Source organism: Rhinatrema bivittatum, unplaced genomic scaffold, assembly GCF_901001135.1.
Source record: "Rhinatrema bivittatum unplaced genomic scaffold, aRhiBiv1.1, whole genome shotgun sequence".
Classification (NCBI taxonomy): Eukaryota; Metazoa; Chordata; class Amphibia; order Gymnophiona; family Rhinatrematidae; genus Rhinatrema; species Rhinatrema bivittatum.
In genome coordinates, this window is record NW_021820356.1 from 466,214 (window position 1) to 493,873 (window position 27,660).

At 45.2% G+C, this 27,660-nt stretch overlaps 1 protein-coding gene across 2 annotated transcripts in view; it reads left to right on the forward strand.

The window, feature by feature from the left end:
• Window positions 1-6,928: 6,928 nt before the first annotated feature.
• The window catches only part of HNRNPM (heterogeneous nuclear ribonucleoprotein M), a 143,254-nt gene continuing 122,522 nt past the window's right edge, over window positions 6,929-27,660 (forward strand). Inside the window, exons 1-5 of one of the 2 annotated variants that reach the window (XM_029585990.1) lie at window positions 6,929-7,116; window positions 9,488-9,657; window positions 25,216-25,268; window positions 26,001-26,008; window positions 26,099-26,192. In XM_029585990.1, coding sequence (XP_029441850.1) covers window positions 7,034-7,116; window positions 9,488-9,657; window positions 25,216-25,268; window positions 26,001-26,008; window positions 26,099-26,192 — 408 coding nt within the window. In that variant the 5' untranslated portion in view covers window positions 6,929-7,033. Of the gene's footprint in view, window positions 7,117-9,487; window positions 9,658-25,215; window positions 25,269-26,000; window positions 26,009-26,098; window positions 26,193-27,660 lie in introns of those variants that run through there. The other variant, XM_029585991.1, reaches the window with a different exon arrangement.

Genomic DNA, 27,660 nt, shown 5'->3' on the forward strand with positions numbered 1-27,660 from the left:
CAACCTGGTCCTTAATACATCCAAAACAGAACTCATGGTTATCTCCCCCAGCGATAACAACCCCTTCGCCAACAATGCAACTACTCCACTAGCAAGCCAGGTTAGAGACCTTGGAGCCACCCTAGACTATAGATTAAACTTCAAAAAGTTCATTTACACCACAACTAAAGAATGCTTCTTTAAGCTACAGGTCCTGAAGCAGCTAAGACCACTTCTACACTTCCAGGATTTCCGTTCAGTCCTCCAAGCCATCCTGTTTTCAAAGATCGACTATTGCAACGCACTACTACTCGGTCTCCCCGCCACTTCTACTAAACCCCTACAGATGCTGCAAAACGCAGCGGCCAGGATCCTTACAAACACACGTGGTAAGGACCATATCACACCTATCCTAAAAATCCTACACTGGCTACCCATCCAATATAGAATTCTCTTCAAGACACTCACCATCATCCACAAATCTGTCTTCCAGCAAACCACACTCCAACTCGCCATCCCTCTTGAATTACATACTTCAGCAAGGCCGATCAGATCCGCCTACAAAGGTTCTCTCCAGGCACCCCCCAACAAATCCTCGGTCCACAACTCCATCCATAAGCGAGCACTTTCGACAGCGGGCCCGCTACATTGGAATTCGCTTCCCCCAGATATACGCCAGGAACAATCCCATCTCACCTTCAGAAAGAAACTGAAAACCTGGCTGTTCGCACAAGCTTACCGCTGAATGAACCTCGATCAACTAACACTGACTCTCACCTTCCTACCCTCTACCCTCCCTCCCTCTCCCCTCCCAGTCCCTATTTTCCCTTCACCCCCCCATGCTTACCTCCCCTTGATCCCTGCTTCCTCAGGAAACAATATGTTAATAATTGCCTATGATATATCTACAGCCGATCTCAGCTACCTTTATATGACTCGCTACTCTTTTGTTTTTATTTAACTGTTTTTTTAACTCTCCAGTTGTATTAGTTTATATATCTTTCCTGTCTTCCAACTCCCATGTTCTTGCTCCCTGTTTAATGTAACTTTACCTTCTGTATAGTTGTTAATTGATTTCCCCCAGTTACACTGTAAACCGGTACGATAAGACCTGGTCTTGAGCATCGGTATATTAAAAGAATTTAAATAAATAAATAAATCATTCAGAGAATTGAATACATAAATCATAAATTCATAAATAAATTCATAAATAAAAGAATTTAAATAAATAAATAAATCATTCAGAGAATTGAATACAAAACCCTGACGATCATTCACGACGCATTACACAATACAGTTAACTCCGCAGTCAGTAAAATGTTCCACCCCCACAAACTTCAACGGAACACCAGAACTTCTGAAAAACGTCTACTCGAAATACCCACATATCCCATGGCTAAGCTTACTAACACCAGAAATAGAGCTCTCTCCATAGCGGGGCCAAAACTCTGGAACGCCCTACCATGCTACCTCACCACTATCATCGAAAATAAATCATTCAAAAAAGAACTGAAAACCTGGATCTTCAGCCAGACTTTCAATGATGATTTAAGCAATCCACAATTGTGATGCCTTAAGCCTCCCATCCTTCTCCCCTCTTCTCTTCTCCGCATACCTACCCCTTCCTCCTTCCATTGCCTACCCCATCCCCCCTTTTTTTTCCTTCTTTTCCCATTCATACTTTCTTGTATTCAGAGCACGAGTTTGTATATACCTTCCTCGTTTTCGTTTCTATTTTCATTTTCGTTATTTGACTTAAGTTATTTTTAGTTATTTCCTGTTACACCTAATCCATATGCTATTTGCATATACTTTTGATTCTCAAATTGTTCTATGTATCATTGTTTCGTTTCAATGTAAACCGGGGTGAAGGCATGTGCTAAACCTCGGTATATAAAAGCTTCAAATAAATAAATAAATAAATAAATAAATAAACAAACATCTATTAACAAATATAACATCTTTTAACAAATATTCTTTAGCTTTGCTAACAATTGAAATATTTACTTAGTTAGATTATTTCGATCTGGTGTATCCTTGAGATGGGGTGTCAGTACATGCATATAAAAAGGGGGTGATTTGAGGGGAGGTCTGAGGGGTGGGCTTTCTGGATCAGAGGCAAGAGGAGTTTGCCTGGTGGATGCTAACCAATGCTATCTTTGTAGGCTTGCTGAAATAGCCTTGTTTTAAGATGTTTTTTGAAGAGCTTTGTGTCATTTTGCAACCTTAGGTGGTCTGGCAGTGAGTTCCAAAGGCGAGGACTGGCTATTGATGTTGCTCTTTCTCTGACTGTACTTAAGGTTAGCAGTTGTGACTGATGGGATGGTAAGCAGGGCTTTGTTTGCAGATCCACTGCCATTAGCAATGGTAACATGGAATAGACTTAGTTTTTGGGTACTTGCCAGGTTCTTATGGCCTGGATTGGCCACTGTTGGAAACAGGATGCTGGGCTTGATGGACTCTTGGTCTGACCCAGTATGGCATTTTCTTATGTTCTTATGTGTATTTGGAAAATGATATTTAGGAATTTATTTTCGTTATTATTGATGGATTTGTGTATGATGGATAACATTTTGTACTCTATGCGTTTTTCTATGGGTAACCAGTGCAGTTCTTTTAGGACTGGAGTGATGTGATCAGATCTTTTGTGTCTAGTGAGAATTCTTGCTGTGACATGTAATATTTGTAGTGGGCGTGTAGTTGTTTTGGGTAGACCTAGAAGTAGTGTGATGCAGTAGTGGAATGGAGAGGCAGGGCATGCAAATCTATCTCATGCATATTCTTTGTAGTTATCCTGAAAACTTGGCCAGTTTGTGGCTCTCGAGGACTAGAGTTGGCCACCCTTGGTCTAGAGCAGAGCTTTCCAAACTTTTCATGTTGGTGACACACTTTTTAGACAAACATAATTTCGTGACACAGTAATTCAGTCTACCAGCAAACCAGAAGTTAAAGGTTAAATGAACAAAATGTATTTCAACAATTTATGTATGTTTCCTTAAATATATACATAAATAAAATGTTTCACAACACAACCTATCTCATAATAAATATTTGCAGGCTTCCACTTCCTCCATGCTGATCTCGTACATTGTGAGATCGGCATAAAGTGCTACTCTTGCACATTCCCAAAGATTACATGAGCCAATCACTAAAAAGTAATTTTTTTTTTTTACCTTTGCTGTCTGATCTTAGTTTTCTAATCGGTTGGTCACAGGCTTTTTTTTCCACCTTTCCTTTCTTATTTTTTTGCCAATTCCTTTTACAGGGTCTTTTTTTCTATTTCTTTTCTCTCCATCTGTCTTCCCTCAAACACACAATCAGGTTCTCATTCTCACACGCTATCTCACACATTCTCACACACACAGGCTCTCACTCACATGCAATCTCACACATCCACAGCTCTCACTCTCACATGCCTCTCTCTCATACATACATACATACATACTGTCTCTCTCGTGCACATGCTGTCTCACTCTCACACACACAGGCTCTCTCACTCCTACATGCTCTCTTGCTCAAGCACAGGCTCTCACTGGCACATGCTGTCCCTCTGCACGGGTTGCCGAAGGATGGGCTCTTCAGAGGCCCTGATCTTCCCTGGCCGTGACATGGGATCTGCAGCGGCCCTGCTATCGGGTTTCCTCCTCTTCTCGGGCTGTCGCGACGTGGGATCCGCAGCGGCCCTGCTATCGGGTTTCCTCCTCTTCTCGGGCCATCGCGATGTGGGATCCGCAACGGCCCATTAATGCTGCTCTTCTTCTGTACGCAGCAGATGCTCCTCCTCCTTCCTGCCCACGCGGCTCCGGCAATGTTTTTCTTCCAGGGCTGCACAGGCAGGAAGGAGGAGGAGTGAACGTGACCCTTTTCTTCGGGCCGTGGTGATGTAAGCTCCACCACTGCCCACCGATCTTCCTGCTATAGTTCCCTGCTTCCGCCGGCCCTGTGGACCGGGCGACACACCTCCACACTACAGGCGACACACTAATGTGTCCCGACACACACTTTGGAAAGCTCTGGTCTAGAGGTTCAGAAAAGACTGAGATAATCTAGTGTGATGGTGAAGCCGCAGGAACTACTGCCTGTGCTCTGAAAGTTCTTAGAGGGATTTTGGAGCTTTGATAGACAAGCCTGAGAGGTGCCATCGGATGATGTCACCCATATCAGATCAACAACCATCGCACCCAAATGTCAAACAACCTAACACTAACACTTCACTAACACTACTCAACACTTTTGAGCTCACATCCACTCTAGAAATAGAGAATATTCTCAAGAAGATAAAACCATCCTCTCATCCATCAGACCACATTCCATACAACAAACTGTGTCTGATCTCCAACACCATAGCCAAACCTTTAGCAGACATTATTAACTGCTCCTTCTCTCAAGGACATGTCCCGAACCAACTCAAGTTAGCCATGCTCAAGCCGCTCCTCAAAAAACCTAACTTACCCACCTCAGACCCAGCAAACTTTAGACCCATAGCAAACCTCCCGTTGATTGCCAGAGTTATGGAGAAAGTTGTAAACAAACAACTTACAGAATATCTTGACGAAAACAACATCCTCACCTCAAACCAATTTGGCTTTCGCAAGTCTATGAATACCGAATCATTATTAACATCATTATCAGACACTATCATTTCCAACCTAGAAAAGGGCCAACCTTGCCTCCTCGCTCTCCTTGATCTCTCATCAGCGTTTGATACCGTTAACCACTCATGCCTCCTGCAACGCCTAATAGACATTGGCATTACAGGAGTAGTTTTTAACTGGTTCAAATCATTTTTGGAGAACAGAACATACAAGGTCAAGATAAATAACAAAGAGTCCCACACCATCGAATCCAAAAGGGGGGTACCACAAGGATCATCCCTCTCCCCGACTCTTTTCAATATTTATCTACTCCCACTTTGTCAACTTCTCACTAACCTTAAGCTAAGACATTACCTATACGCGGATGATATTCAAATCCTCATCCCTATAGAAGATTCCATATACAAAGCCATATCATTCTGGAATAAATGTCTGTCAGCTATCAACAATCTACTCACCAGCCTCAACTTGGTTCTAAATAAAAACAAAACTGAAATCCTCATTATAACTCCGGAAAACTATACCCCTTCCTCACATTCTAACACTAATCAACATCCGGTCACCACAGGGCTCTCCACCACACAACAAGTTAGAGATCTGGGAGTCATCATAGACAACAGACTCAGTCTCAACAAATTCGTCAACAACACAACAAAGAATGTTTCTTTAAACTTCAAACATTAAAGAAACTCAAACCTCTCCTCCTATACAGAGACTTCCGCATGGTTTTACAAGCCATCATACTCCCAAAGCTGGATTATTGTAACTCTCTCCTCCTAGGCCTTCCAGCATGTACCATCAAACCACTTCAGATGGTCCTGAACGCCTCTGCAAGAATTCTATCAAATGCCAAAAAGAGAGATCATATCACCCCAATTCTCCACCATCTCCACTGGCTTCCAATTAAATACAGGATCCAGTTCAAGTCTTTAATGATGATACATAAGGCCTTACACAACATCGCACCTCTCAACCTAACATTCCAAATTCAATTACACACATCTGTGAAACCAACCAGAAGCGCCTATCAGAACAGACTAATCACACAACCTGCGAAATCCGTTCTGAGGAAACGTGCATTATCCACAGCGGGCCCTTCACTTTGGAACTCGCTCCCTCCAGACCTTCGTTTAGAACCATGCCACTCTACATTTAAAGGGAAACTTAAGACTTGGCTTTTCAAACAAGCTTTCCCCTAGAGCCAAGAACACGAAGAAAAGTCTTTTCAAGCCCACAACGAGTTATTCAGATCTATTTTTTTCTTCCTTTGTTAATCAGAAATTTACACATGCTGACTTCAATGTAAAACTTATTACTTTGTTTTTGTTCAATGTAAAACTTCTTTTATTCTGTTCTATGTAAACCGCTATTTGTAGCGATAGTTACTGTTCTTTGTGAACCGGGGTGATATGTATATTATACAGGAACCTCCGGTATATAAATTAATTTAAATAAATAAATAAATATGTGTGACTAGTTAGTATTGCTATTCTTGGAGGGCCCCTCACAGGTTTGCAATTTTGTTTGATCTGGAAAGACCACTGGGATCTATGAGGCCAAATCTTTGGGTAACAATTGCAATGGAATTGGTGGTTGTCTGGATTACCTTGGGACTTTGTGGTTAGAAATGGTGGGAAAGAGGGGGATGGGGTGAACTAAAATGGGATTCTGCATACTCACAGGCTGATGCAATAATCTGTGCATTAAAAAAACTATGCGCTGGTGCAGAAAGCACATTTTACAGTGGGGCCCATGCAATACCTGAACGCACTGTATAACCTGCAGTTGGATGCGGGTTGTATAGGTGCCTCCACAAGGCGAGTCCAATGCAGAGTGAATCTAATAGCCTTATTCGCATGCATTTGCAAGCTTTGAGCACTATTTACTCATTCACTCCACGTGCAAAAAAATAAATGTGCGTCTCAGACGCATATTTATTGCTCAGCTATTAACGCCTGTCTGGAAAAACTGCTTTTCTGTATTTCTTTTCTTAAGTAAAAAAAAAAACCTAAATAAATAAATAACTCGGCAGCGTCGGTCTTCATAACCGGCAGCCACGGCGGCGTCAGGGTGCAACCCCCCTAATTTGGGTATTGCATGACGCCCCCCTTGCAGGCGCCAAGCGCACATTAGGATAGCGGGCGCATATTGCATCGGCCCCCTTAGATTATTGCATCATCTTCCATGTAAATGAGAATTTGACGCTTCCCGTTTCCTAGGGTCAGGCCTTCTTCATACGCAAATTAATCAAACCCCCGACCTAGAAAGCGCGCACGCGCGCGAGCGGCCCTGCAGCCGCGTGCAATTAGGAGACCTTTCATCCCGCCCCCCCCCCCTGTGCTGTCGTCACAATCCCGCCCTTCCCAGCCTGCCCCGCGGTCGCAGAGCTGGTTTGCCGGTCGCCATTTTCTGCCCCACGCAGCAAGAGGAAAGGAAAGCGCGCGCCGACCTGAGAGGAAATGGCGACCGAAGCGGAAAGCAACATGGAGGAGAACGCAAGCAACGGAGCGCCCGAAGCAAGCAGCGAGAACGAAAGCAAAGGGTGAGGGCTCCTTCGGGGGCCGGGATTGGTGCCAGTGTGGTAGAGGAAAGGGTCTCCGTGTGCGGCGGCGGCGGCGGCGGCGAGGACTGGTCACCGTGTGTGGTTTTGGGTGGGGGGGGAAGGACGGAGGTCCGGTCACGGTTTTCGACCTACGTGGGGGAGGGGTTAAAGAATCGGTGACCGCGAGCGACCCCGGGGCTTGATGGACGGTTCCCGGGTGCCTGGAAGATTCCCCCGGCAGGGCCTATCACTTTTCTTCGTTTATATGAGAGCCCCCCCCCCCCGGAGTAACAGTTCCCTCTCTCCCTCCCCGCATTCATTCAGATTTTGTCCGACGCCCTTCTGAATTTTGGGTGTCCGCCGGGTCTTTCTTTAGCGTAGCTATTTTTTTAATCTCCGTTATTGCGGTTGAGAGAGTTTTCGTGACTCATGACTTTGGGGAAAACGGTTGGTTTTTTGGGGAGGGGGGGGGTTACCTGTTAGGCCAGCGTTGGAATGGAGCACAGGTGGTAACGTACGTCGTCTCGGCAAGGGCTGGAATAGGCCGTTGGTGTGGTAAAAAAAAAAAAAAAAGGCTTTTTTTTTCCTTTTGATTGAAAAAAAAATATGGAAGGTTTTCTAATCGGAGGGGCGGAAAATGATTGCATGCTTCAGTTACCTTTGCGTTGAACTGTAACTGCTTCCATCGGTGAAACGAGCAGAGAGGGGGGAAAGGGGGGAAACGAGCAGGGGGGGAAACGAGCAGAGAGGGGGGGAGGGAAAAACGAGCAGAGGGAGGGGGGAAACGAGCAGAGGAGGGGGGAAAGGGGGAAACGAGCAGAGAGGGGGGGAAGGGAAAAACGAGCAGGGGGGGGGAAACGAGCAGGGAGGGGGGAAACGAGCAGAGAGGGGGGAAAGGGGGGAAACGAGCAGAGGGAGGGGGGAAACGAGCAGAGAGGGGGGGAAGGGAAAAACGAGCAGGGAGGGGGGAAACGAGCAGAGAGGGGGGAAAGGGGGGAAACGAGCAGAGGGGAGGGGGGAAACGAGCAGAGAGGGGGGGAAAGGGGGAAACGAGCAGAGGGGGGGGAAGGGAAAAACGAGCAGAGAGGGGGGGAAGGGAAAAACGAGCAGAGAGGGGGGGAAGGGAAAAACGAGCAGGGGGGAAACGAGCAGGGAGGGGGGAAACGAGCAGAGAGGGGGGAAAGGGGGGAAACGAGCAGAAAGGGGGAGGGGGAAACGAGCAGAGGGAGGGGAAAGGGGGGAAACGAGCAGAGGGGGAAAGGGGGAAACGAGCAAAGGGGGGGGAAACGAGCAGAGGGGGGAAAGGGGGAAACGAGCAAAGGGGGGAAACGAGCAGAGGGGGGAAAGGGGGAAACGAGCAAAGGGGGGAAACGAGCAGAGGGGGGAAAGGGGGGAAACGAGCAGAGGGGGGGAAACGAGCAGAGGGGGGGAAGGGGGAAACGAGCAGAGGGAGGGGGGAAACGAGCAGAGGGAGGGGGGAAAGGGGGGGAAACGAGCAGAGAGGGGGGGAAGGGAAAAACGAGCAGAGGGAGGGGGAAACGAGCAGAGGAGGGGGAAACGAGCAGAGGGGGGGGGGAAACGAGCAGAGAGGGGGGGAAACGGGGGAAACGAGCAGAGAGGGGGGAAAGGGGGGGGAAACGAGCAGAGGGAGGGGAAAGGGGGGAAACGAGCAGGGGGGAAACGAGCAGAGGGGGGAAAGGGGGGAAACGAGCAGAGAGGGGGGAAAGGGGGGAAACGAGCAGAGAGGGGGGAAAGGGGGGAAACGAGCAGAGGGGGGAAAGGGGGGAAACGAGCAGAGGGGGGAAAGGGGGAAACGAGCAGAGGGGGGAAGGGGAGGGGAGGAAACGAGCAGAGGGGGGAGGGGGGAAGGAAGGAAAGGGGGGAAACTATCAGAGGGAGGGAGGGGGAAACGAGTGTGTGAAACGAGCAGAGGGAGGGGAGGGGAGGGGGGAAACGAGCAGAGGGAGGGGGAAACGAGCAGAGAGGGGGGAAACGAGCAGGGAGGGGGGAAACGAGCAGGGAGGGGAAACGGGGGAAACGAGCAGGGAGGGGGGAAACGAGCAGGGAGGGGGGAAACGGGGGAAACGAGCAGAGGGAGGGGAAAGGGGGGAAACGAGCAGAGGGGGGAAAGGGGGGAAACGAGCAGAGGGGGGGAGGGGGGGAAACGAGCAGAGGGAGGGGGAGGAACGAGCAGAGGGAGGGGGAAAGGGGGGAAACGAGCAGAGAGGGGGGGAAGGGAAAACGAGCAGAGGGAGGGGGGAAACGAGCAGAGAGAGGGGGGAAGGGGGGAAACGAGCAGAGAGGGGGGAAAGGGAAAAACGAGAGAGAGGGGGGAAAGGGAAAAAAAAAATGGTTCTCGATCTCTTTACAGCGATGGCGATCATTCGTCCCAAAACGACAAGCGAAAGGAGAAAGGATTCAAGAAAGGCGGCTATCGCTTCGAGCCGTACGGCTTCCCCATCCGCAGATACCGGGCCTTCCTGTCTAACATCCCCTTCGACGTCCGGTGGCAGTCGCTGAAAGACCTGGTGAAAGAGAAAGGTAATGGCTGCTTTATCGGCGCAGGCCCGAGGGCCGCTCTATGCGTTCTCTGACAGCCCCGTGTCCGTCCTGAGCACAGGATCCCTGGATGCTACCTTTCAATTCCCGTTCCTGAAGGGAATACCTTTTTATTTTGTTCGTCCACCATGGGGGCCTCTGGATTAAATCAACTTCTTTTTTGGAAGGGACTAGTTTCCGTGCTGGATATTGCTGGATGAATGTTTTATAGAGCATTTTGCAAAGAGGGGCAGGTCCTTTTTTTTTTTTTTTTTTCCTTCTAGAAGAAGGTCTTAACTTATGTCTGATAGCAAATCCTTGAATTTTTTTTCTTTTTTTTTTATTTGATTGTGGTAGGTACTGCAGACAATCTAGCATTAACAACTTGTTGTTGGTTTTTTAGTACAATATTGTATCAGAAGGAAGGCCATGAAACTAGCTACTAGTTTTAAATGCAAGCTGGGATGGAAATACTGAGCGCTGGCAATTTTGAGCCGTTTTTTTTTTGAAAATTAAGTGAATTTTAAGATGACCAGCTGTTGACTTTGGTTGTAGTCTGTTAATTGGGTATTCATTGTATCTTGTTTCTGGTAATATTTCTCAAAAGAATAAAAAGGTGTGTTCTAGAATTGAACTTTAAAGATTTTGTTTATCCTAGGACATACTGGGAAATTCATAATTATTAAAACAAACTTATTTCCTACATTTCTAACTTAATAGAACAGCAGTTTGCTTAAATGTCTGTCTTTTCTTTTAAAAGTATAGAGACAAAGGTTGAATTAACACAAGTTTGAAACTTGTGAGCAGTAGTGCCAGTTGTCATGGCTTCAGCAGTTGCCCTTGATGAATGGCGCGCCTGCTAATTCATCCCTTTTTTGTGTCTGTTACCTAGGGCTCAATTGGTGGTGGAATGATCTGGAACAGCATTCTGCCACCTTTTTTTGGGACCCAAGGAAGCAGAGCAGAAGTGGTAGTGTAAATCAGTTCTGGCTCTCCTGTGAAAATGGAGCAGAGCAAGTGGGGGCAGAGGGTTGTTGGAGCTGCTTACTCTGAAACAGGTGCATGAAGAGTCTGAGGGAGCAGGGCCAAGATCAGACATGTGGTGGCCTGTCAGCCCCACTGCTTCTACTGCAATTGGCCTTGCTACTGCTTATTGTTTTGGCTTTCTGGGACCCATTGCTCTGCCCCGGTGACCAAAATGGGAGAGGGGGAAGGGGCAAGAAAATGGTGGGATTGTGAAGACAAGTGAGTTGAGGGATCAGTGGTAGGGGGAGGGCAAGTGAGGGATAGATGTGGGAGTTGCAAAAGTGAGCAAATCAGAGGTGTTGTGATTTATTTGGAGGAGAGGGAGATAGGGAGAGTGAGGGGATTGAAGATGTTATGAGTTGTGAGTGAATGGATTGGAGAGACTGAGCTGTAAGATCAGAATTGGGGGCATATTTTGAGCGATGCAGTTGGGTGATCGGGGAGGGGATAGAAAGTGGTGAGTGAGGAGAGCATGCAGTAGTACTCCCTTTCTTCCCTGAGGAGGAAAAGCAGGCTGCTGCTTTTGAATTCTAGGTTTCCTCTAGTGCAGGGCTTCCCACACTTTTAGCCAATGTGACCACATTTTAGCACGTGAAAATTCACACGACCCTAGAGGACAACCAAACCTAATTTGTGGGGGTGTAGTTCAAATCCCTCCACTCACCATTTCTGCACTCCAACTGATCCTGCCTCTCAACCTTTGCCCCTCCAACCGATCCCATCTTACATCCCTCAGTTCCTATCCCCTTCCAGCCTCTCGCTCACCCACTATCTTTTTACATTCTCCCCACTAAACCTCTCACCTCCAAGCCATTTTTGTAACCTCAATTGATCATCTGTCATCCACTTCCTCTCTTTTCTCACATACTCACCCCTGGCTCCTCTCTTACATCCTCCCTCTCACCTTCCACAGCCAATTCCTCTCTCACTGATCCAACCCTCAAACCCTTCCTGTATATGATTCCTCCCTTCACAGCCCCCATCCACACATCCCCTTGACTAGGATCAGCAGCAACATTTTCCTTTGGGCCTCAGGGGATAAGTGGATGACACCTAGTGGGAAGAAAGGGCAGGCTGATGACAGGGGCAACATTTTTCTCTTAGATAAGTTCAGTGATGGGGGAGAATAGAGAAGTGACAACCTGTGTGCACTCTGCCCACTCTTCCCCAGTGGCTGGTCCAATGCCTGGTGTGGATTTGTAACTGGCAGCAGCATTAGTAATGAGTCAGCACAGGATCTGCAGTGGCTCCAGTCCTTCCTCACACATGGCTTCCTGTTAACATGGAAACTCAAGCAAGGGCGGGACCATTGCAGGACCTGAGTGCATGCTAGCTCAAAGATCCCATGCGGATTTCCACTATTTCTGTTGCTGGTGATGTCTGGAGAGGACTACCCTTTGAGGCATTTGTGACCCCATTTGGGTCCTGACCCACAGTTTGGGAAGCTCTGCTCTAGTGTGAAGAGGCTGAGGTGAGTGGGCAGTACATGCTATTTTTCCTCATCCCCCGAAGGTAGAGGAAAAATAGCATGTACTGCTGATTCTGGCTTGAAGAGGCCAGTGCCTTATTTTCCAGGGTGGAAGAGGAGGAGAGTTGCTGGAGAGGATATTTTCCTGGGGGGAGGTGGGGTGGGCTTTGAGGACTACCAGGGATTGGGGGAGAGATGGTGTAGGGGTGCTAAGACCATTAGGGAGGGAACAACAGTCACTAGGAGATTTATAGAAAGGGGGACTGAAAATGGAGTACCAGGATCCTCAGGGCAGAGAAGAGGAGGTTAGAATGTGCCTATTCAGTTTGCTCTCTTCCTCACCCAAGTGATCCTCCATCCCCAGCCATCCTTTGCCCACTAGTGCTCATCAAGTGAAGAATAGCTTGGAGTTACTTGTGGTGGCTAGGGATGGAGGATCATTGAGATGAGGCAAAGTGTGAAGTGTGTTCATAACTGTGAGAGAAAATGTGTGTTTGGGGAAGGGAGTTTGCACCTGACCTGGCCCTTCCTCCCAGTACAGGTCTTACTCCTTCCACGTTCTTTTTGTTTGCAAATTAATCCCTGCCTTTAGATTTAATACAGGGTTGGTCAACTGCAGTCCTTAAGAGCCGCAGACATACTTAGTATTCAGGGATTTAAACGCACTGCCTTCATTGTATGCAAATCTATATTGTGCATATTCATTGTGGATATCCTGAAAGCCAGACCTGTTTGTGTCTCTTGAGGACTGGAGCTGGCCACCCCTGATGTAATAGAAGCCAAAGGATATGGTAAAGAAACCTCATAAAGGGTAAACAGACATTTAAAATTGCAACAAATTCTCAATTTTAATTTTTAAAGTGGGTCTTCATAAAACATGTGGCTTTTAATTCTTTCTCTTTGTTTATAATTATGAATGATCCCTTGTTTTTGGTACTCTACTACAATGTTCGATTTCACTGTGTGAGATTGTTTGTTTTCCTAAAGGACATTATCTTTAGTTCTATGTATGTGTAGATACTAGCTAACACTGATTTGAATGTCGTTCCCAAGTATCTTGTGGTTTTTCTCCAGTGCACATGGATGAAACATATCTGATGGTGAGATTTCTTCCTTCCTTGATCGGCCATCATTCTGCAAATGCTCCCATCGAGATCAGTGAAACTTCTTCAGCTTGTTTTTAGGGCTTGTCACATTTACAGATCCAGATGCTTTTATTCTTGGTATTAGATTTTGTTGAGTCCTAATGGAAAAAGAGCAACTTTGCTGAAAATGATTCATTTGAACTTGATGGATGAGTTCCAAGAACCAGGATGTAGCTTTGAAATTGTAATTGGCAGAGTTCTGAGTTTGTATTGCTATTGTAAGACTTACAGGCCAAACAGCCCGTTAGTAGAAGTATGGTAACCAGTTCTGGAACCTTCAGCAAAATGCAAGTGGCTCTTGACTGCTCCAGTGTTGGGCCAGTTGTCTGAAGATTTAATGTTTCTGTGCTGGCATAGCAGATTGCTTCAAGTTAAAGCAAATTGCTTTGTCAGCCATTTTTATGCTATGAGGCATAAACTCTTGTGGATATAGGAGCATAAAATGGGCAAGGATTTCCAAACTAGTTCTTGTCAACTTGTCTGGAAATCTTTAAAGTTTCTCTTTATTTCCATATCTCTTGGTTAAAGCAAGACATTTTGTATAGTGCCTGGTCATTCATTTCCAGATCTGTTTAATCGCTTCATCTTAAAATTTTATGCTATTGCTGCTCAGAGAAAATGAGTTGTTGAGCTCAATTGGAATTTTGTCCTAGTGATAACAGCTTGCCAACAGTTTTTTTCCTGTGTTGACAGGAAGAGTAAAATTTTAGTTGTCATACATCTTAACTGAGCAGCAACATTATAGGACAGTGCTTCTCAGGTAAGCAGATATGACCTGGATGTCCTGGTATCAATCACATTAACCAAGTGGTGCTGGAGTACAGAGACACTTTAAAGGTTGGCATGTTGCTCTTAGGAGTTATGCCTTGGTTGTCATTTTCAGTGTATTTGGCAGTGAAATTTGGGATTGCAGGTGTGCAGTACATTGTCTTTAATGAGCCTTGTAAATATTGTTCATAACTTCTCTGTATTATGCATTGAGTGTATCGTATCTGGCTGTGAAAGGGCATATACCTGCTTAGCAGTAAGTGTTCATTTAAGTGGCTGGTTTGGTACTCAAGACTTCTGAGTGAGCCAGGTAATATGCTTCATATTATAGTATACTTTACCAAACTTCTTACAGGATAAATCAGCTTTCCTTATTTCATGTGTGTATTAACTTTTGCAAATAGATTTCTGGTTAAAAGTAATTTAGGTTTTTTTTAATCTTTTAGTTTGGTACTTTAGCAAGTACCTGATTTTGCATACAAAACATCAATCATTAAACACTGCCAGTAAGCCAAACCGAAGCCCTGAAATATTCTTATTTCATTTGTTTATTCTCATTAGCAAAACTGAGTATTCATATCATCTCACCCTGCTTTTTGTTTCTTAAAAATGTTTTGTACTGTTTACTGACTGCATGCCTTGCTTCCACCCTTTTCTGGTGTACCTGGACTAGGGACCTTGCAACAGTGTCCTGTTTCCAGTAAAAACATCCAGCTGGTATCCGCTGTACAGTGGATACCTTTGCGTGTCTGCTGCCACAGGATATGGTGTCCTGCAAGTCTTATCCCTCTTATTGTACTTTTAATTTGAGATTTTGTTCTCAAAAGTACTGTTTCCTTTTTAGCACAAACTGGTTTTACCAATTCTTTAGATTCCTATATATTAATTTTATAGGAGAGCTATAAATGTTCCTAGTAGAAATCCCTCTTCATCCCACAGTAAGTTGGAGCTCCACTGTTATCGGCCCCAGTTTTAAAACTTTTGCAGTCTGAGAAATGCTGGTTACTGTGGCCCCTTGTCACTGAAAGCCAGATTTTCCAGTTTTGCTATTCCATTGATTTAAATTTCTACTCCTGCTAGTGGCACATAAACTTATACATGTAGAAATAAGGATTGTTGCATTTTCCTTTAAGATTTCTTGGTAAATAGCTTTTAAGAGAAAAGGTTTAAAGTGATCTGGATTTGAAAGTTTTTTTCCTTTAGACCCAAATGTAAGATCCAATGGCTATGCATTATGTCTCTGAATCATGCCGTAGTTGGTGTAACATAGCATAGGACTTGGGGGCATGTCCTGGAGATTTTCTTGTAATTAGATAATTGGAATTGACCTGCTTAATCCAAACATAAATAAATAGTCTGGTAGAACTGATGCTTTTTATGGCCACTGGAAGAGCTTATCAAGTTTGATTATGTAGTTTTGTACTTCATTTTTAAGTATATAAATTTTTACCTATTGTGTACTTTAAGTACATTGTTTGGACCATTAATGGCTGCTGCAGTTGAGTTGCATGACTTTCATAATGTGTATATAAAATGTAAACTGCATTTGTAACAGACAAGGCTTCAACTGACAAATTACAGCGTGGGAACTTTGAGGGAATGGGTTGCACACTAGTACAGATAGGAGAAAGGAGGCATTTTAAGTTTTTGTCAGGAAATTCATTAAGGTCTATGTTCCTGAATTTATAGGATTCTGATTTTCATTTTTCAGTCTGAGCTGCAGAACATTTATGTAGATTGCTATTTAGCATAACAGTTTGTTCTCTTGTCTGCTAAAGTGAGCCTCGGGTAACATTTTCCGAACTTGCCCAACTAAATCGGTCATTTCCTAGCGTGTAGCCAGATGGACTCAGGACCAATGGGTATTGTGCTCTCCATTCCAGGTCAATCAGTTCCTTGATGGGCTCCAACATAGGGAAATAGCATGAGGCTTTTCGGAGGTACACCAACATGGGATTCTTTTTTGGTTCCAATGTGGGGTCCGTGCCTGGAGACCCAGTGTCTTCATAGTTTGTGACACCAGGGCTGGTATCATTCTGACAGCTGGTAATTGACATGCTATAAACTTTTCTCCTTCCCCATTCATTTTATCTTCTTATAGACAAGCATGGCTGGCGATTCACTATAACTGATTTAATTTGGACCGGTTTTTCCCCCGGCTATAAGGCCAGTGTGTATCAGTTTACTAGACTTTACAGATATTCTGAAAACTAGACCTTTTAAGTGTCTGCAAGACAGGGCTGGAAACCACTAGTTTAGTAACCTGATTGTGTGTCCAGCACGTGTAGATGAGCATTCTGTGCTGTGGACTGCGGTCTGGTTAGGCAGGATGAACTGGAATATTTCCTAGCATTTCTTGAGGTCACAGGCTGTCTTCCCTCACTTGAGTATTGCCCTGAACCAGAGATATTTACATTGACTGCTTCTGCGGTGAAAGCATAAGGCTCGGTCCCTCAGAGGAGCACATCTGGGGACCAGAGATACTTGTTTATTCTCTCTCTCTCTCTCTCTCTACCCCTCGACCCTCCTATCTTCCCTTGCCTTTCGATTTAGGTAAAACAAGTTGAATATGGAAAGAGGTATTACAGCTTGATGTTTAAAACTACCCCATTCCCCCCCCCCCCCCCCCCCCCACACACACACAAAAAAAGTGGCTTGATTAGTGTGGAGCCATGGTGTCGCATGCTGGAGCTATCCGGCAGCGGGCTCCAGTGGTGACAAAACATTCTAGGTATGTTTTTAAGTATTATGGCTTTCTCGGCAGACGGTGGAATGCAAGCGGGGGAGCTCTTGATAAACTTGATCTCAACACAGCTTCTTGGGGAGAGTATTTTTTTCTGCAGTGATTAAATGGAGGTGCAGTATTAGCAGAACTCCTCAGATTTAATGTTTTGAGGAACTCTGCTGTTGACATTTTGGTGTGGTTGCCTGCAGAGATAGCTACCATCATGGAGGACAGTGATCATTTTGGGACAGTGCATTGGAGTCGTGGTTGGTGCCCTCTGCTTGTGGCATAGAAAGCCTGTGAGTTGCCCGTTATGGTTATGCTCATCCTGCCTGGTGGTGGAAGGCATGCATGGAGCAACAGTTTAGTGCTCATGGGGGAGAGGGTTCCAAAACGATGGCAGCCTACTCATGCTGTTAGTTTCCGCTGGGTGAATGAACACCTAGCTGAGAACGGCGTCCGTGTCGGATGCGTGGGTTGCTAATAGGGAATTCCCAGTCCCATGGGGCAAGCTTAGCAGTCAGAGATGCTGTCTTTTGGATTTGGAGAAGAAAAATCCTCTTCCCTTGTGGCTCCCTTGGATGAGCCTCAGAGTCCAAGAAGGCCACAAGTTATTGCCATAAGGTGTTTGCTTGAGACTGTGTAGTCCCAAATCCAAGGAAGTTAGAGGAAGAGAATTCCTTCTAGAATGGGGAATGGCTTTTCCAGCCCCCACTCTTCATACCTGTGAATTTTCCTTCTTTATTTCAGGTGATGCTGATATGAATTATTGTTAAAAAAAACAACAAAAAACTCTCCAGACCTTCTTTTGGTCAGTACACTTTTTGTGTCCTGGCGTGAGGCAGTGTGGATCAGGAAGGAGTCTCTTTAGAAGGCAGTTTGAATGAGGGGCTCTTGGTCTGTCCAAGGTCATCTTTAGCAAAGCCTTCCGTTGCTTCTTCTGGTAGCATTCAAGCCACAAAGTTTTATTTCTGCAGTCTTTCCAGTGTTCTCTATTTCTGTAGAGAAGTCTGGTGCCTGGCTGAGGGACATACTCTGCTTCCGTTTATGGCAAAGTCTTCAGTGATTTCATTCACCAACAAATTGCTTTCTGGGTTTAGGATGCCCAGGAAGTGGCGGGGAAGGATTCCCTGCTGTTGGGTTAGAGGTTTAGAGGCCAGCTGCATTCTGGTGCCTTCATTGGACAGGGGAGACATCTTGGAGGCTTCTTGAGATGCACAGCTGATCAGACAATTCTAATCCTAATATGGTTTGAGGTAAGGCTCTTGTTTGAAGAAGAGCTAGAAAAGATGGCGGAGGCCTGGGGTGGTTCTCTGCCATCTTTCTGGAGGATAAAACCAGACCTATGTAGGAACTACCTCTCCTGCTGCAGATATCTAGATTCAAGGAGATTTGAGCCAGGTAACAGCTATTTGAGGCAGAAATCTAGGTTATATTCCAGTCCTTACATCCAAGAAAAGAGAGGTGAATTGTACCACAAGCTCCAGCTGTTCTTCTGGGCCCTATCTCTGGCCCCGTTTGTTTCTTTTTAATCGTGTGAGCCCGAATTGTATTTGATCATTGGATCCAAGGTGAGATGGAGGGAGTTAGGCATGGCCACTTCTGTCCTCAAGAGCCACAAATCCAGGTTTTAAGGATATCTAAAATAAAAATGCTTGAATTTGCATGCACTACATTGTTTGCAAATATATATCATGCATATTGATTGTGGATATCCTGAAAACATGTCCTGTTTATGGTTTTTGCAGACTGAAATTGGCCAACCCTGGAGTATAGTCTGCTTTTCAGATTCTTCTCAACTGGAGAGCAGTGATTCCTGCTGAAGGATGAGGAAAGTCTAGGGCTTTACTACATTTGCTTTGTGGTTCAAAAACAAAAATTGGAATAAGGTCAAATAGATGAATCCTTCCACATGTGCTGCACCTGAAACAAGTCTTGGTGATTCACTTCAGGGTGGAAGCTTTGGGATTGGTGGTTATAGCACGTCAGGTGATTTTTGGTCTTTCTGGCCCTGGCGGGAGCTTATCTTCATATCCTATCTGGATGGATCATCAGTGCTTTCTGAGGGTGGTAGTACCGGGTCACCATTTTTCTGTTCAGGATCTGAATGTTTGTGCCAGCCCTAATAATATCCTCCTTTTTTAAGCTGTTTCTGGTAGATGCTGTGGTGCTGTGCAAAAAAGATATTTTGGGTACACCCTTATCTAGATATGGGTGATGTCCTTGTGGGGCTGAGCAATAATCTCTCAGGCCTGTTAAAGTACTTCTATCTTTATTTTGGTAACTACAACAAGCAAACATTAGATAGTCTTATCTTCTGAACAGTATACTCTCATTACAGTTTAAAACTGCTTTCCTCAGTACTCACAGCTTAGTGTTTGGGCAACATTATTCTGTAGTAGCTGCGTTTCCTCTTGGAGGCCTGGTTTGACTAATCCACCTGGGCTCCAACTCTTATTCCTCCCCGCCTGGTTCCCGCACAGGTTTAAGGGGGAAAATAAGGGCAGTGAGTCACATTAACCCCCCCCCCCCCCCCCCCCCCCCCAAAAAAAAAAAGCTTGGATCAGTTGGTCCGAACATTTTTGCTCCCCCTGGATCCCATCCAGGGAAGTGCTTCACATTCCCAGCCCCTCTTATCTGGCCTTCCACCAGTTAGGCTTTGAGGTCTGGGTTCTAGGGCTATGCTCACCTACATCTACCCTAGACAGCACTATAGACACCACCCTCTGTAGTATGCAACCCCAGTGCTTTAACCAAGTCCCTTGCTGGCTCCAGGTTCGAATTCTTTCCCACCCCCAAACCTTTTGGACTGGCTGTAGTGCCTCCTTTGGTTTCTCTTGTATCCTTGCGGTGCTCTCTGGCCGCTTCTTTGCAGCTTCGCTTGCTTGGGATTCTGCAGTGCCACACTCTGGGTTCTCCACCACTTCTCTCTTCAGGATCTTCATTGTTGCTCTCACTGGGCACTCCATGGCATCTCTTGCTTGACTTTCCAGGCTATTTCTCACTGGGCTTCTCAAGGGAGTTGTTTCTTGGCTCCCGGTAGTGTTTGGGCACCCTACAGGGTTGTCCTCGGGACCGCCTGTAATGCCAACTTAAGACTTCTCAATACTGCCTCCTCCTTGGGCAGTCTGTTTCCCACCCCAGGGCTCTCTGTGACCCTTCTCAGGGTTCTTCACGGCCCCTTTCTCTGGGCTTTCCATGGGAGCAGTTTCTGGACTCCCGGTATGTTTGGGCAAACTACAGGGTCGTCTTCAGGATCTCTTGTAGCGCCAATCTCAAGACTGTTGCCTCCATTCAGTCACCTCATGGGATATCTCTGCCAGCAACTCATCCAGTTCCTTCAGGAACTGGTGGCACTCCTTGTCCAGCTAGTCTAGGGATTCACTCTCTTGCCTGGCCTAGACTCCTGGGAGTGGCTTCCATTATTCTGGCTGGCCTTTTCAGCTGCCAAACCTCAAGCCTCAGGTTCTCCCTCTGACCCGGTTCTTGGGATTGGGAAACTCCCACTACACAGAAATACATAGCTATTCCTTCCGGCCCTTTGGCTGCTTTTGCTTCACCTGTACCTGTTGCTGCAGTACCCTGATTGCTCCACTTCAGGTGGTCTTTACAGCTCGTTCCCTGAACTAGGGCCCCGCACTGTTCTATTCAGGGCACTCCCAGCACACTCTGATAGCTTTTCCAGGGCTACACACTCACTGCTAGGTGCAGCCTTGCTGAACCACTATTACACTCCCCTTTTCTTTTCCAAAAAAAAAAAAGTCTGCATAACCAGCACCCCCCTCTTATTCCTTAACTAAGTTATTCAACTCTAATCTTTTAAATGTCATTTTATGATTCCACTATTTTAGCTAATGTTTTTATGTACAACCCCTTTTATTACTGTTTGTTTTTTACTTTTATATAATTTAAATTTTATGTATGTTCTATTGTAAACGGCTCAGATGGATTAATTTAATCATATTAGGGGTATATGAAAACTTTTTAGATTTAATTTATTTAACTTATTGTTTATTCCCTAACTATCTCCAACAGAATTTCTCTTGCCGGTTTAAACCTGCTACGTTCTAGTTGTCCCTGCAACCAAACGGATGAGTTTCCTCTCTGTCTGAAACCTTTAAACTGGATTCTTTTTTTCTTTTCAGTGCTGCTTTCTGAGCCACACCCTTTCACAGGTCTCTGCACTTTGAGTCGCAGCCCTCCTGGGTTCTGTACCTTGTTTTAGAACCACAGGTCCTCTTCACAAATCTCTTCAATTTACACAGTTTTTCTCTTCTGCAGGCTGCCTAGTTTCCAAACTCTTAGGCTACACACTCACTCACTCACACACACACATACACTTTTTTCTTCCTTCCTTCTGAAGGCTTTGGGTTTTTTCGCTGTGTGGTGCTTTAGAAAAAAAATCCCAAGCATGACACCATATGTAGGGCTGAGCAGTGATCCCTCAGGCCTGGAGGCACAAACTTAGTCTGACTCCAGTCTGTTAAAAGCACGTCTATCTTTATTTGGGTAATTACAGCAAACAGACTGCCTTATTTTCAGAACAGTGTATTCATTACGGTTTTTAGTACAGCTTCTTTACAACTCAGTGTTTGGACAGCATTATTATGCAGGAGCTGCCTTCCTCCTAGAGACCAGGATCTGGTCTGACTAACCCACCTGGGTCCCAAGTCTCATTCTTCTCATGATGGACCATGCCCACAGAGCTCTCTTTAGGGGAATTAAGGTGGACCAGGCATCTACCCTAGTCCTGCACAGATTTAAGAGGGAAAATAGAGACACTGCGCTACAGTCATTCAGGAGACTATTTTGCTTTTCAGTGGTGACCAGTTGTCACTGGATCTGGATTAGATTCAGTCGTTCCCTAAGAAATCCTCATATGTCTTAAACGCTGGAGTAGTTGGGTGCTTGCTGCAATATGTAGATAGGACACGTGTGGCTAACAGACAAGAGTTCAGGACTAGCAGCAGTACAAGAAGAGTTTAGGAGTAGCTGGCTACTTCTGAATTTTTGAAGTCAATTAGGAACCTGACTGGAGGTTCTTGCCTCCAGATTCTCGGATTCATAGCAGTGGCCCCTTATCTCATAAGGAGGTGTTTAAGCATCCTCTGAAAAGGGCCTTGCCTTTCAGTTGGAATTCTAGATCCCAAGATTGTTCTGTGCAACTGGAAGCAACAAGGTAAGAACTTGAATTGGAGGCTAGCTGAAAAGCCTTGGACTCAGAAGTGTTTTGTGTCACTAGCCTGGGTCATAACATCAGAAGTCAGTTGGGGGAGGGAGGGAGCTGTTTGCTTTGTGACAATGGACACCTGACAAAACATGCAGTTCCATCAGGATGATATGGCTAGCCCTCCTCACCTTCTGCATGAATCAAGGGGGAACCCAGAGTCCTCCGTTCTGCTTTTCCCTTTGGCAGAAAAGGATTTTGCTGGTTTTGTCTGGACATCACTTCGCAGGTACATACAATGTTCGAGTGGATTACTGCAAGTATGTCATAGACTAGTCTCTCTCTAATAGGGCTTTGATCGAATTGATACCAGTTGGGCCCTGCTAGTCTTGATATTTTGTGGCAGGCAGCCACAATGTGAAGGGGTGCATATTTTGCAGCTGCATGAGGATTGTTCATCAGGGATTTGTGCCCTGGTTCAAGAGTGGCTGATGGGAGGAGAGGTGTTTTACCCTTGGTTTTTGATAGGTGGATTGCTTCAAACAGTTGCAGAATAGCCAGATCTAGAGATATTGGTGGCTCAGTGCAGGTGTTGTCACCTGTAGTAGATAGGACAGCCCTCTTGAGGATCCCATCTCACAAGGAGCCCTTTCCAGGGTTCTAGGTTTCATGACGACATAGTTTGATTTACGTTTTGGCACTTGCAAGGCATGTTTAGTGGAGAAGATGACTTCTCTTGAAGACTTAAGAAATTCTCAACTTCCTTTCTTTGTTTGTGGTTTGTTTTTTTTAAGCTTGGTTCTCTGGGCATCAGTGTGTTCGTTCCTTGGAAAGGCCAATTCCAGGGCTTCTGGAATGTTTACATGAAGGTCTGACTAAGAGTTTGGTCTTAAGACATTACGGTGTAGGTAGCTACTCTCCTGCTATAGAGGTTGTCTACAAGATTAGGTCAAGGTCTCATCCAGTTGTCTCTCGATTCTGGAGAGGCATTAAGCATATTAGACATCTGTGCCGGGTTACGATTCTGCCTTGGGATCTAGATTGTTTGGTCCTTTAGCAGGGCCACAGTTGCTCCTGTTATGGCTATATCATTAAGGCTCCGCATGTGGAAGACTGTCTTCCTAATTGCTGTTTGTTCGTAGGTTATCTTGAGTTCCGAGCACTGTCTTGCAGGGAGCTTTCCTTATTGATTACAAATGGAAGTGTTCAGATTTGTACATTATACAGTTTCAGATATTAAAACAGGACAGATTCAAATTGCCTTAATGTAGCAGCCAGGTGGATTCTGAGGACTTAGATGTTCCTTCATCTTTTAGACATGGGGAAACATCTTTTAAGATAGGACAAGGTCATTAGCGACTTCAGGCACTGGAAGTTCATTGGTTTTTAAAAGGAAAAAATATAGATCACTTGAACAGATTAAGGTTGGATTATTGATATTATTGAGCTTGTCCTCAGCTTATTACAGGAATATTTGCAGGCTGGTATCAGTATGGAGAGATATATATAAAGAGTGATATCAGTGAGCTTGTTGATCTGTCTCCATCTGCTTGTAGGCATGTTTAACACCACTGGTATGGCTTGGTCTGACTATTAGAGAAGAAATTATCAGGTAAGTAATTTCACCTTTTAGATTGGATTTGAATATGGCCAGACTTAGTCGAGGCCAAAGTTATCAAAATGTATCACAAGGCCCCTAATGAAAACCCAGTGGTACCCAAACCATCGTAAATCCAGGAGGGGGGGGGGGGGTAGAGGAAACTGCAGGGAGTGGCAGGGTCCCAGGGGAAATGTAAATGAGCAAGAGTAATATTGTTCCATTTATGTATCCCTGGGCTGTGGAAGTGTTCACACAGGTCGGGTGGTGTTTTGTTTCTGCTCAATAAAAACCGTTTATTCATAAATGCGATCCAGTATTTTCATGAGGTAAACAGTAACAGAACATAATAACATAAGATTCACATCTCCACCTGCTGTAGGCCAGGGTCAGCAACCCAGGACACTGGACAGCTGAGCAGACCATGACCACCACTGCTACCTGAATCAGAAAGGTAGCTCCAAGCCTCACATGCAGCAGGAGATGTTTGATTAAACACAACCTCTGTGTTGTCCAAAGTCAGTCTGCTCAGCTGTCCAGTGCCAGGGCACACATGCCGAGGGTTGCAGACCTCTAGCTCAGAACAAATGGAAATATTAATCCCCCTTGGCCTCTGCTCCTGTCGGCATTCACCTGCTTTCTCCTCATACCTCTCTCCCCCTCACTCTTCCTCCTACCTCTCCCTCCCTGTGGGTCCCTGTATTCGTCCGTGTGTCTCCCCCCCCCCCCCCCCCCCCCCACAATTGTAGGGTTCTGGCCTTTTCACAGTGCAGCTTGCTAACCTTGGCTGTGCCACGCAGCCTCTACTCTGCATGCGGGAACCTCACCTGCGATGCCTCTGCTCTCCATGCGTGCACCCATGCTGTGATTCTGCTCTTTGTGCAGTGTGAGCCTCGCTCATGCTGCAATGCTTCTGGTTTTGCTTCCTCTTCCAGCACAGCATTTGGAAGGGAGAAGCATTCAGCAGCACTGGATTCTGCGGGAAGGGAGAACTCTGCACAAATTCTGCGTTCCGCAGTAGCGCAGAATTCCCCCAGGACTAAGTGGGATGGGCCAGTAGCAGCCTTAGAGCAAAGCACCTCAGAGGTGAGGACAGCAGCTGCGTTTTCATTGCCTCCCTTCTAACAGGGCCCCATGATAATCTCACAGACCACTAGGGGTCTATGGACCTCAAAGTTGGGAAGCACTGCTCCATTTCTGGAGGTGGCTGGGAGTTGATGAATTCTAATCAAAATCATGGAAATGAATTTTTATAAAAGTTTCTCATAATTTGCTCATTGGTGAAATTGAGTTGGCAGTTTAGATAAACTAATACTCTTGTACTGTAGAAAATATATTTAAAACATATTTGCTCTTGCTTCCAGCTCAGCAGCCATTTTGGTGTGTTTTGCATTTTAGTGATTGGTGGTTGAGCAATTTAAGATTGGTAGGAAACTTGTCATCGGCTTGCCTTGGTGAGAGAAGAATCGATGGCATATTGTTAGCATGTTTTCTGAGATTACTGCACACCTGTAATGCCCAGTTGGTGGTTTAGGGAACATGGAGTGATTCTGGGCTTTCTTATAGGGCTCAGGCTCCATGCAAGGTTGATGATTGTTCTAAATTCCCATTGTTTTCTTGGCTTTTCTCCCTTGGTATATATGTCGTCTGGAATCTGATTTGTAGTTGGTGAGGTAACATACGTGGAGCTCTTAATGGACGCTGAAGGAAAGTCAAGGGTAAGTGTTTGAGAGAATAACTACTTCTGTGGATTTACTACATGTCAAATATAATTATGGTGGTGTGGAATGAGTTCAGGAAGGTAGTTGTGTGGGTGCTTCATGGAAGTAATGTTTGGCATAGAATATATTTTTGGGGGAGGGCTTTTCAGACAGGAATATTTTTCTTTTGTTATAGGTGATTGCAAACTGAAATTGGAGCTGTTGCCTGCTGGATTTGGCATGGAACTTTTTAGCAGAATTTTTATGTGATGTGTATTTGTGTAGGAAGCTTGTTTTTTTATTCTATAAGACCTTACTAGTGGATTTTCATTGAAGTTCAGTGGGCAGAGCAGCAGCAACTGAAAATGTTACTACTCGGTGTGACGCAATCTATAATAAACCTTTTGTTAAGACCTGAGTTTACTATACTGCTATAAGTGTAGGGCTTTTCTGTGTGTGTACAAGAGAACAGAGGTGAGTCAGACTAGAAAAGCTGGTACAGGTAGAGAAGGTGACCTGGGGAGGATTTTGAAGTGTAATTGATGGTGCGGATAATACTGTATGGGATTAAACTAGTTTATGCAGCTGATACACATTGGTTGTTTCTCAGATATTAGGATAGACACTTGTGTAAAAAAAAAAAAAATCATTGTCCTGTGACTTTAAGGTGGTTAAAGTACTTTGTGTTTTACTTTGTATTTATTTTTTTCTTTTTCCTCCCCTTCCTCTGCCTGGTTTCTGCACACTCAGGGATGCGCGTAAGTATTTATATATTTTTTAAATATCCTAATGTTTTTGTAAATAGCAGAAATTCAGTATTAACTTATAAAACTTATTTCCTTTTCCAGGGTTGTCGAATTTAAACAAGAAGACAATATGAAAAAGGCTGCAGAAGTTCTAAACAAGTATATGCTCAATGGAAGACCTCTGAAAGCTAAAGAAGTAAGAGCTAGCGAATTTCATTTGTAAAAAAAAAAAATGTCAGGTAAAAAACCCCCAAAACTTGGCTTCATGTATGATAGATCATCCAGAATGGCCTGGATCAAGGCCATTCCAGATGATGGGTTTTTCTCTGCAGTGCATAATGGAAGTATTCTGATTAGAAAAAAATTCAGATAATGGGAATTTTCCATGTAACAGCTCATGAAGCAATTCAATTTTCAGATAATTAAGGTTTTTCTTTTATAATTAAGGATTGCGATTTATTCCCCCCCCATAAGATTCTGGCTGGTCTTTGGGTAAATACTTTACTGTACTTTTGAATGTTTTTAGTAACTTGTTTCTATTTATTGCTGTACAGTGATTCGAGCCAGGTGAATTTCTTATTCAGAAAGGCAGGTAACGAATATGAACAAAAGCATTATTTCAATATCATCCTGCTAAACCAGTCCAGCCCTGACATGGTTTGGTTCCCCCTACCAGCAGATGGATGCAGACAATGTTTTCCACTGTGACATCACAGCCACTACTTAGGAGGCGGTGCTAGCAGCAGGAAGCCAGTATTTTCTGCTTCCAGCAGATGATAGGACTAGGATGGTGCAGCAGCAAGACAATGGATCTCTAATCAGACCCCAGGGCCAGGCCACTGGTTTGTCTGCTAGCAGCGCGAGCCCAAGGTCCAGCTGCCAGCTCCTTTTTGGGGTTTTGGGTTGAGCTTGAGCCGAGAGCACAAAAAAAAGGGTGGGATCCTGCTCCACAGATAAATTTCCCTCTCTGCTTCCTGCTCTAGAGGGTTTTTTGTGCCTTTCCTTCCCTGTTTGCACTTGCACTGGGCCTTGCTCCTCTCTCCACCTATACTCCTGCAGTTTTTGTGTGTGTGGGGTGGGGGGGGGGGAAGCACAGCAGGACCGATAGACCATGGCGTGGTTGTCAAGGGTTAGCATGTCAGGGTTCCTGCAGCCATAGGAAGAGGAATATTTTCACTTCTTCCACAAGGCCTTTTGCACCTTCTCCAGGATGGGGGCAGGGCCAGACGCAGGGGTCTCTTGGCCGTGTTATTCTCCCCAGATTCCGGCCAAGAGAGCGTACTGCTGACAATCGAAGCACTGGAGGACCCCCAGGGATGGCAACAGTTTGGCATCTGTGGAAGGAGATGTTTCCTCTTGTTCTGAAGATGATTCTGTGGTCTGTCTCTTTTGCTGGGACAAGATGGGCCTACCTGATTGGGTCTTAATCATTAAGGAGAAGCTGAAAACTGATGCTTTCGCGTTCCACCCAGACGTCAAGGAGATGATGTTGGTTGATTGGGAGTGTGGCTTGAGAGGGGTTAAACACCTGTACCCGCTCTGCACCAAAGCTGGAGAGAAGTTTTTCTAGGTTCAGAGCGCCCACAAATCGTGTCTCTATTGTGACCAGGCATACCATTATTCCTGTGGAAAGGGATGTCTCAAGAATCCGCAGGATAGGAAGG